This window comes from Lampetra planeri, chromosome 5 (genome assembly GCF_965212315.1).
Source record: "Lampetra planeri chromosome 5, kcLamPlan1.2.h2, whole genome shotgun sequence".
NCBI lineage: Eukaryota > Metazoa > Chordata > Hyperoartia > Petromyzontiformes > Petromyzontidae > Lampetra > Lampetra planeri.
In genome coordinates this window covers 2,869,037-2,880,164 of record NC_136111.1, presented here as the reverse complement: position 1 = coordinate 2,880,164, position 11,128 = coordinate 2,869,037, and the positions used below count along the sequence as shown (strand labels likewise).

At 50.2% G+C, this 11,128-nt stretch overlaps 1 protein-coding gene across 1 annotated transcript in view; it reads right to left on the bottom strand.

Annotated features, from left to right (window-relative positions):
* Positions 1–11,128, bottom strand: part of TMTC1 (transmembrane O-mannosyltransferase targeting cadherins 1) — a 30,706-nt gene that overhangs the window by 15,832 nt on the left and 3,746 nt on the right. Inside the window, exons 2-6 of the mRNA XM_078594088.1 lie at positions 6,726–6,930; positions 5,526–5,599; positions 4,540–4,734; positions 3,823–3,916; positions 740–843 (exon numbers count right to left, since the gene is read on the bottom strand). Of these exons, the coding sequence (XP_078450214.1) occupies positions 740–843; positions 3,823–3,916; positions 4,540–4,734; positions 5,526–5,599; positions 6,726–6,930 (672 nt within the window). The remainder of the gene's footprint in view (positions 1–739; positions 844–3,822; positions 3,917–4,539; positions 4,735–5,525; positions 5,600–6,725; positions 6,931–11,128) is intronic.

The window sequence follows — 11,128 nt, the reverse complement described above, 5'->3', positions numbered from 1 at the left end:
ATACGTCACGCCACGGAGGAGTTGTTGTTGCACAGCGAGGGGGCGAAAATCAATTAAAACCCAACAATTTTTAATGAGTGCACAAAACAACCCCCTTCTTCATCTTTGCATTTAGCTCGTTGTTTCTGCGATGAGCCGGCTCGAGTAACACGTTGTTGTTCCTTTTAAATTGGAGGGCAGTTTCACAAATGAGGCTAACCCCACAGACAATCATTCCAACCGTACGCACCAGTTCGAGGGGGATTATGTACAGTCTCATAAAATGCTTATTTATGGAATAAGTTCATGGTTTGTTACACACACACACGGAAACTGAACATTCCATCAGCATCCCAGCATTGATTTAAAAAATCAGTTCTTTCTGAGTACCTCCAATGCCGTGGTAGTTCATGAGCGTTCATCAAGAAATGTGGACAATTTATTTCCAGTTGAATTGCAGCTCTAACTGGTTGATATACATGTCCAAGTTAAAAAAGCCACATAATGATTACACTAAATAGCACTGATTACCCCACACCATGGCACTGCCCTGGAGCTGTTTAAGCTCCCGTCACGCCTCCTCCACCTACTGCAGTTAAAGTTCGCCTGCGATGGAATGACGGAACGAGTGTTGACACTGGATCGCAGGCAAAGCGCTTTGGCGTCGTAATGTGGAGGCAAGTCCAGTGACAGCGTGAAACAGACACACACACGCGCGCGCGCGCACGTACACACCACAGACAGATCTCCTCCTCGTCACCTGGTGAGGCGGTGTGGGCTGAACGAGGCCGGGTTGTCCTGCTCGATGAAGGCCGGTAGCGTGGCCCCCATCACGGCTAGACGGAACGCCAGCAGCAGCACCAGCTGTGGGAGAGGGCGAGGGCTATGGTTGTTTAAAAATTGCACGGTGACTTTTATGTCAAGACATTTTTTTTCTCCATACCCTGTATTAGTCACAATCATAGCCTTAATAAAACTAAACTAGTCGTTAGTTTACCAGGTAAGGTCCACGAAGCAATTTTTCTCTTTTTCAGAAGCGACCTGGCCACAAATGAAATCTCAACGAAGTGGCTTATAACGTGGAAAATTATAGCAGCCAAATACTCTACACACAAATTGATTCTAAATATGGAGGGAAAAACAGGAGGACACGGAGAAAAATGTACGCGACCACGGGGAGAGAGACATGCAAACTCCAAATATCCAGGCGTTAGGGTCAGGATCGTACCCACGTCCCGTGTACCAGGTGAGGTAGTTCACATCTTTCCACTGCGGCACCACTTAATAAAGGGTAATAAAACCATGCACAGACAAGAGTCTCTTTCACCGAGTCTTGTTCATCCGTCAGTCTCTCGGCCTTCTGGACCACCGCTTTTGTTTGAAGCGGCATCTGTTAACTCTGACAAACCGAGTCCCATTTGGTCTGAGAGTCCCATAAGCAAGAGCGTGGCCCTCTGAAACCAACGTTGCTGGGCTGCCACCAAACCATTCTATTCAGAGTGCCGTCTAATCCACCACCATCTCTCTTTCTCTCATATGCAACGTTCCACAAAGCGTAACGCCTGCGCACCGCTGTGCGTTGCGAGGCATGTGCTCGCAATCTCCCCCCTGGCATTGGCCGTGTCGCAGGAACAAACAGCACGCGCCCCCAACGCCGCCACCAGCGACAGCCAGCAGTGTCTCCTTTCAGCGCACAATCTCCAGACAAAACTTCAGTAGGGAAAAAAAAGCCCTGCCAATAAAACGTTAGGATAGCATTTCCCGCCCCCCCACCCCCCACTCCTCTTTACTTTTTTTGCGTCTTTCATCCAATGCGCTACCCCACGCCAGCTCCGGTACAGTGGCCACTTGCATCAAGCAAGCAAAACATCTTCTTCCCCTGCTCTTTCTTTTCAAATTATTTACTGGTACGGTGGGAGGTTTTTATCTCCTACTTTCTACCAACTTTAGAGAGTAAATATCACGTAAAGTGAGATAATTACCAAATTGTGTATTCTGTCATGTCAGCGCATCTGTGAAACACGTTCTGCAGCATTAGCCAAAGGACTGACACTGCAAGAACTCTCAGCGTCAAACACCTTTCGTGTCGCATTCACCTCTACGTCGCGTTCATTTCGAATATGCCTAACACAAAACCACCGGTGGCATGGCTGTCAAATCGAATGGCATTCGTTAGGTCTCAGTTTCGATGAAGAGCAGTTGAAAACATAACCGGGCGTTTTACCACGACACCTGGGGCAAAATACAAACCAAAGACTTTGTCGTAGTGTTGGGAGCGCTTGTTGCAGATCACGTCATGGCCAACACGTGGAATTCATTAGCGATGTTTTTAAAATCACAGTTTCCTGAGCACAGACCACCTGTTGTCAATTGCCCATTCCCTTCCTCTTCCCTCTCCTCGCCCCCCTCCACTCCGTCTCGTCCCTCCCGCTGCCCTTCCGTGACCCCCCCCCTCACCCCCCCACGTGCCCTCTGTCACGGTCACTTCATTCCTCGACCCTTGCACCTATCCCTGCCATCTAAATCGCTCGATTTCTGTTCACGATTGTTTTTTTTCATAATTTTATTGCAACAAAACAACTCGCAGGCCCATCACAACGCATCTCGTGGTTCATATTTTCAAGGCACACATTTAGTGCGGGACGGGACGGGACAGGGGGGGTCCAAGCGACGTTCCCGCATGAGCCGACGTGTGGTCAGGGTAACCTGTGAGTTCCGTGAGGTCTGCGGACGTCTTCTGTGGGGCGTTACAAGGAGGGGGGAGGAGGAGGAGGAGTTTCTCTGACATGAGAAGGGGGGCGGTGGAGTGGGGAGGGGGGTAATTTGGGGAAAAGGGAGGGGGGTGTAACCCAACCACCCCGACAATAACTAACTAACATGTGGCCTTTTAACATTTTGTTTTAGCCTTTCCTCCGTTTATCCGTGGCCCGTCTCTATCTGTTCTAGAGGGGTGTCTTTGAGCGATTTGTTAAAACTGTGTTACAGAACGCCTTGAGCTGAAGCGCTCTACACATACAACATTTAAATCCAAAGCGCCAAGTGGCCAGCGACAGAGTTAAACCGCTTCTTCAACTGAGTGTGTGCTCCCCCGCTACAGACAGAAAAGATGGACACAGCTAATACATTTACGCTTTCAACCATAACACTGGTCAACATACTTTTTCTGGCATAAGCTATTCCAACGGGTTTAAGGTAATTTTGGGGTGCTGTTTCCAAATCTGGCATCGGTTTTTGTCTATCACATCAGGTTTTTAAGATATCAAATATAGCATTTTCAATAAAAACTGCAGAAGAAAAATATTAAATAAATGTGGATATCTACATAAAATTATATTATAAACACACTATCCTAAAAATACAGCACCATATTTTAACACTAAAGCAGTCACTGACTCGCAACAACTTGCAATCATAAGTGATAGCGTTAATTTCGGGTAAAATCAATGAAAATCGGGTATGCCGATAGCATAAAAATAATGTGATAGAGCAAATCTGAGATCAGATTTGGAATCAGCACCCTGAAATTAGACTAAAACAGCTGCAAAAGTCCAGGCCAGAATTTTTTTTTTGTTGACCAGTGTAATTGGAAAGTCTTACACTGCACTGTCATGGTGGACCGTGGGGATAGGCTCGAGGATTTTGGCACGGACGTTTGCAGTAATCACAAACAACGTGAGTTTGAATAAAGTCCGTAAAAACTTGGGAACGTGGATCGACTACGGGGATGATGATGATGATGCGGAAGATGATGAGGATGGCATTGACACACAGTGGCTTAGACTCAGCCACTGCCCTCATGCACCCGGGCTATGAAGACTGCTGCCAGGGGAATGCTTCACTCACCCAGAGTACGGTGACCGCTGCGCGCTTCAGAAGCGGCTTGTAGCCGTGCAGCAGGTCCCAGCTCCGCCCCGCACGCCACGCCGTCTCCTTCTCTCTGTGAGCATCAGCAAGGAGGGTTGAAGACAGAAGAAAGAGAGGAACAAGGTTTTGTTATTTGGCGTGGGCAAGTAGTGGGGGCAGCAGTGGCGTGAACCTCCCCACGTGACACCGTGCCGTGCTGCCCTCCGCCATCTCTCAGCTCCGATGGTCGTGTGTAAGTTGAGCTTCTTCCGCGACACATGCAGCCAACCCGTGCTAATCGGAGGTGCGGGGTAAGGCCAACAAACTAAACGCAAATCGAGATTTTTAAAATTGCACAGCTCCCAATGGCTTCCTAATATGGGAAGGAAGAGCATTCCGGACGGCCGCAGGAGCGCATCAGAGAGCGTGCGATGCGCTCACCGTTTTTTGTTCAGTGGTTGGCCAAAATCTGCTGCGAGGATGATGGTTGATGCTCTTTGACGCGATCAGCTTTGTGGTTCATTTGTGCACAGCGGGCTGTTTCCATAACGACCAGAGAGATCCAACTGGCGGAGCGGTGGGGCTGGAGGGTGTGAGGAAGGGAGGCTTGGATGATGATGATGATGATGCTGATGTTGCTGCTGATGGTCTTGCTGATGTTGTTGCCGATGATGATAATGTGGGCAGGCATCCCGGTGGTGATATCTTCACCCTCACCGGCACGGTGGCAGGCGGCTCAGCACGAGAGCGTCGTAAGCGAGCGCGGCGCCCAGCGCCGTCACCCCCGTCTCCTTCACGAGCATCGCCGCTCCTCCCAGCAGCAGCGACAGCAGCAGCAGCCCGGGGGACTCGGTGATGGGGCAGCAGCAGCAGCAGCTTGCACTGGCGGCCGAGCCCTGCGCGCCCACACTCCTGCGAGAGTTCCCGCACCTCCGATTAGCACGGTTGGCTATGTACGGTGCGAAAGAAGTTCAACGTACACACATAGTGCCCGTGGACTAACACTAACCATAGACTCAAATTCCCGTAGACTCAACCCTGCTCATCGACTCAACACTGCACCTCTGATGAGCACGGTTGGCTACGTACGGTGCAAATGAAGTTCAACGTACACACACACACTGCCCATAGTCTAAAACTGCCCATAGACTAACACTAACCATACACTCAACACTGCCCATAGACACAACACTGCACCTCCAATTAACACGGTTGGTTAAGTACGGTACGAAAGACGTTCAACGTACATACATTACACAACACACACACAAGGACGCAGTAGCAGTCAGATGCCTCGCCCTGGCCACGACTTGCCAAGGGGTCAGGGCTTGTGATGGATTGCTTGGATCGGCTATTGCTACAACAACAGCAACAACAACACCTCCTCATTGCGTCTCTGTACTCACACTCAGCGCTTCTGGTGCACTGAGCCTCTGGTTGAAATTCCACATCGCTATGGCTGAGTCTTGGGAAATCTGATTGAATGCTACGTAGGCTGGGAAGGGGCAGCAGCACAGAGGTCAGAAAGGTCAACTCTGTTTGAAGAGCTGAACTCTATTTGACGTGGCCACTGTTCAGCCTCGGTCAGACAGACCGACATAAAACGCGAGTGTATTTGTGCTCGGGTCTCGTTGGTGAGGACGTGAAGAAGGCCCGGGCGGTGAGCCACTGAGAGAGCGGAGGGACCCGCGCATGCCGCTCACCGGACGTACGCGCAGAAGGAGGCAAGGAAGAGAAGGCCGGCGAGAACATCAGCGCGCCCGACGATCCCCGACACCTGCCGGCAGAAGGGGGCCCAATGCTTTTAGTCACGGCTCTTAGGTTTTTTCGGTAAAGTCACGTAGGTAAAAAATAAAAAATAATAGAAGTAATAATAGAAATAAAATAATAAATCAGGACGTTTCGGAGGCAACACAAGTCTCCGTCATCTCTTGTTCTCTTGCACAGGTCGACTTTCGCCAATTTCTCATGTAGCCACGCCCACCACCCCCACGTCCCATTCCCTGGTTACCACTTTCAGATAAGCCCCTCCCCCCTTAACTTGTATTTAAGGGCTTGTCTCTTGGAATTTTGCCTCACTTGATGCAGTAAATTTAGCTGTGACGGTCCCACCTGATAACGGAGACTTGTGTTGCCTCCGAAACGTCGTGATTAATTATTTAATTTCTATTATTACTTCTATTAATTTTATTTTTATTTTTTACCTACGTGACTTTACCGAAAAAACCTAAGAGTATGAATCCTTGCAGTCACGAACGCTTCAAATCTAGTTTTTAGTCACGGCTCGCTTCTGACTTGGCCTCTACCACGACTCAACTCGGGTGGGTGGGTGGGTTGGTGTACGGGTGAGTGGGGTGGTGGGTGGGTGAGTGAGTTGGTGGGTGGGTGAGTTGGTGGGTGGGTGAGTTGGTGGGTGAGTTGGTTGGTGGGTGGGTGGATGAGTTGGTGGGTGGGTGAGTTGGTTGGTGGGTGGGTGAGTTGGTGGGTGGGTGGGTGAGTTGATGGGTGGGTGGGTGGGTGAGTGGGTTGGTGGGTGGGTGGGTGAGTTGGTTGGTGGGTGGGTGGGTTGGTGGGTGGGTGAGTTGGTGGGTGGGTGGGTGAGTTGGTGGGTGGGTGGGTGAGTTGGTGGGTGGGTGGGTGGGTGAGTGGGTTGGTGGGTGGGTGGGTTAGTTGGTTGGTGGGTGGGTTGGTGGGTGGGTGAGTTGGTGGGTGGGTGAGTTGGTGGGTGGGTGGGTGAGTTGGTGGGTGGGTGGGTGAGTGAGTGGGTTGGTGGGTGGGTGGGTGAGTGGGTTGGTGGGTGGGTGAGTTGGTGGGTGAGTTGGTGGGTGGGTAGGTGAGTTGGTGGGTGGGTCAGTTGGTGGGTGGGTTGGTGGGTGGGTGGCCTAACGGGTTGCGCGTCCCACCGCCTCCGTGTGCACGGGGTGCACCGCGAAGAGGGCAGCGGCGAGCCAGGGCGCGCCGGGCAGGCGCCGCTCAGTGGCGGCGGCAGCGGGGGGCCACAGCACGGAGCGGCCGAGGCCGGCGAAGGCCACGCACGTGGCGGCGTGCAGGCACACGTTGAGCACGTGGAAGCCCCAGGGGTGCATCCCGCCCAGCCACACGTTCAGCCTGCGCGGGCAGACACACACGTGGGACACGTCATTGTTGGTAATAAAGGTTTTTTTTATTTTTAGGGGGGTTAGAGCGTGTAAATTAGTAAGTGACAAACCTTACTAATTGGCTGTGTCAGGTGGTGGTGGGTTAATAACACATTTATATTTATGCGATCTAAACCAAGAGAAAAATAATGTATTTTGAATAATATTGGTCACGAAAGCCTACGTGTTTAACACGTAGTTATTATGTATTATCACGACTACACTTGCTTTACAACCAGGTAAGCCGTACTGAGTCTAAAGATGATCTCTTTGCAGGAGGGTCCTGCCAAGTTTTCGCAGTCGGGGTGATGATTCATAATCAACGTTTTTGGGTTAGATCGCGTTATTTATAAATGTGTCGTAACCCTCCACCACCCGACACGGCTGATTGGCCGTGTCGGGTGGTGGAGGGTTATGACACATTTATAATAAACTAGCAGAAGTACCCGGCGTTGCCCAGGTGAAAAATATATTTCTTAATAACCTTACATATATACACAGATTTCATTGTTATGTAATGTTTGAAAGTTTTCAGAAGATTTTAAATGTATTTTCCCCCCGGGCAACGCTGGGTATATCGAGTTTATACCACAAAGTCGTCGCTTGACACGGGTGGGATGTCGAGGCCTAGTACCGTGCAGAGCCTTCGGCCTCGCCTAGATTGCCCACTCGGCTGAGGCTGGGTACTGGGGTCGTTACCCCCCCCCCCCCCCGCGCTACAATAATACTGTCTAATCGCTATAATTTTATTATCTACCGACCCTATAATAGTAATTGCACACATTGGGGTGGGGGGGGAGTGAAGAGGACGTGAAACTTTGATGAATTTACCTCAGAGTCGCGTGTTAATGCGTGCGCATATTTTTAACGGGAATTAAAAATGGCGTCCACCCGCAGCGAATGCGTCGCTACCCGTTGCCAGGGGCAACCGCCGTGGAAAACCAAACGGACCAATCGTGTCTCGCAAATCCCTCACATTTCGTCCAATGAAACTGCGTATGGTCCGGCGACACACAGACAGACACACACACAGACAGACAGACAGATTTGCGATTTTATATATATAGATAACGCGATCTAACCCAAAAACGTTGATTATGAATAATATTGGTCGCGAAAGCCTACGTGTTAAACGGGGTGATGATGATGTTGCTGCTACTGTGTGTACTGTAATCCCAATTGAGCAGCCTGCAAGTTAGGTAGTTAGCGTTGGGATTGCTTCGCTGTGTGAGAAAGTCAGAGGAGCCGGTAGGAAACTCGTGCAAGACAGGGGGACCGGGGACCGGGGAAAAAAATACAAACTCCACACAAAAAGGCGTCGGGAATCTAACCCAGGAAACGTATTGCCATTGTGCCTCTGCCGCGGTGGTGACAATTCCAGAGATACCGAATTGTAAGACGCTCCGGAAACTGAGATGCACAACCAAAATTGTGCCCAGTATCAATAACGTTATACCAATCACACACACACACACCTACCGGATTACAAGACGCACCCCTAACTGTGGCTTTAGATACACACGGGGAAAACATCGCGTGTGTCTAATAAGCCGGATAATACCGCATATCCTGGCAAATGCCAGCTTCCTACACAAAGAACGAGCAGAATCCGATACAAAACAAATATGTGGATTAGGGTCTGCCTCGCAGGTCGGGGTTAGAAAATAATTGAATTGAGAAGGAATGTCAATGTCGAAGGTCATTTTGAGAACTATGTCGTTAAAAAAACTAATCTGCTTATACAGTAGTCTCTTTGAGAGGGTAGTCAAATAATATTTTTAAAAAATGGCTCTTTAAGACCAGTCGTCAAATGTAGAGGTTTTTGTTATATTGTTAAACACTGATCTGTGAATCGGTAATCATTTGCAGAATCGGTTACAGGTTCCCACAAGCCTCGCATAGACGACCCCCCCCCCCCACCACCACCACTTATGGCACGGACACAGCATGCTGGATATAAACAAAAACCCAGAATATACTGATGTATTTTCCTTTCAAGTTCAAGTTCATGTATTTGGTATAGCCCTGTGAGCCATTCGGCTCTTGAATCGGGTGCAACCGCAACAAGCAAAACACAAAACACATGAACAAGAAAACATCTTAAAGTGACTATGTGACTATGTGCAAACTGAAAGGGGTTGCAGAAAACTTAAGAAAAATTACGCCATTGGAGACGTCGTGAGGGCTCGTTCACAGCGCTCACGACACGGCCAACGCAGCCCGGCTTGGCCTTCTATCCAGTCCGACAAGCGGTTCGGACACACGGACACGATTTAGCCAAATACTTGACGGTACTTGAAATTAAATCAGATTTTTAAAGAGACCCGTTCAAACATGTAAAAGTCAAGGGCCGTAGTAGCCCTTGAATGTGGGTGGGTTACTGGCAGGAGTTTTTTGGGGGCTTTTATCACCGAGGCCAAGGAACAGGATGTGTAAATGTTTGGCTCTGCCAGGGCCTGCCCCGACAGCCAGGAGGCCAGTCACCCTGACAGGACGAGCCGGGGGATGGAAGTTGGCACCTCTTCATCATCACGCCGCCACCACAGCACAATTTCCCCAGGGCAACAAAGTAAGAGAACAGGCTTTCGTGAATGGGTTGCTTTGTAAATGTTTTATTTGTGTTGTTTATTGATAGAACAAAAACACACACGCGCACATGTTGTCGGTCGAACGGAGAAGCAGCTGTCACATTTGCCCCCCGTGGTTATATTCATTCCCTGTACGGCGAGGTGCGTACAATAAAGACAAAGATACCCCGTACAGCCTTTAACAGACTGTTAGGGCAAGTGCTGTTAGCGAGCACCTACGAAGGCCGGCACGGCATACGATGCGGGTGTGTGGGGCCAGTACCACGCCTGGCCGCTTTTGTCTCCCCAGTGCTGATGTTTACATAACGCACTAGAAACTAATTTGAGGCTCAGTTGACCTAGGGGGAGACCGAGGACCGGTTAAAATATTCGTCACTGATGTTGGCCGTGAGCCGGGATTTCAAGTCGGGTCGCCGGCTGTGTAGCGCAGCGCGCTATCTGCTGCGCCACCGCTCCCAACATCCCAGGCATTCTCGCAACTGTCCTTTAATTAAAATCCACGTTGTTTTGCGGTGTGAACTCGGGCCCGAAATATGTAGAGAATGCTGGAGGACCACCTATAAACTCAAGACGTTTGATATCACGTGGATTTCTTCCTATTCGAATAATTTCAAAACGTTTATTTTATTTAAATCAAAGAAACGTCGCTTTCTTTCTTCAAAACGGATCAAGAGCTCACTCATTTCTACACATCGGGCGAGGTTGACATCTCGTCAATTTGGCGTCGACCACCAACAAAATAAATCTTTTACCCCATTGCTTGGGATCATAGACAATTGGCACGTTTTCGATATAGTACAACATTTCCTTTGGGGGGGGGTGGGTGTAAAGCGATACATCAGTGTACCGTATCCTGCCACACGTTAATCGAGCTCATCACGCGCGCGTGCACTCACAAACACGCGTAGCCGCCGTGTTGAGCGATTGCCATGAGGATTTTGAGTTGCTCGTGAGAAAGTCAGGGCTATTTTTCTCCGCCTCTTGTATCACCGTCAACCTCCGAGCCATCGCCGCTGCGGTGGCTCCCAGGGAGAATGTACGGAGCGTTGAACTTCTTTCGCACCGTACGTAGCCATCCGTGCGGGGGAAGGACGAAAAACCAAAAAAAACGCAGTTCTAAAAAAATGAGATCATCAATCTGGATTTAAAAGTGCATTTCTCCCAGCGACTCCCTCACAGCGGAAGGAAGAGCGTTCCAGACGGCCGCGCGATGCGGTGACCGCCCTTTTTGTTCAATGACTGCGCCACAAGTCGATGCCTGCTGCGAGGATGACCGCCGGGAGGGAGTTCGCGTGATGGTGACGGCGTCTCATCATCCGCGGGAAGTGGAACGGACTTGGCTTGAGGGGTTGTGGGTCATCGCTTTCCGCCCCTAAGGGCCGGGTTTCCCCCCCCCCCCTACAGTCGCCAACAACAGCTAAAATCTGCTTCCCTTTTGGGTGCAGCTTCCTCCTCTCCCTGCCGTGCCACTGCCCTTGATCACGGCACATCGCAGAGCACTGCGCTACTCTGTATAGAGAAGAAGCGCTGCTCTTTGGGGGGAGGAGCAGGCGCACCTCAAAGGGACGCACCGAAGATCAA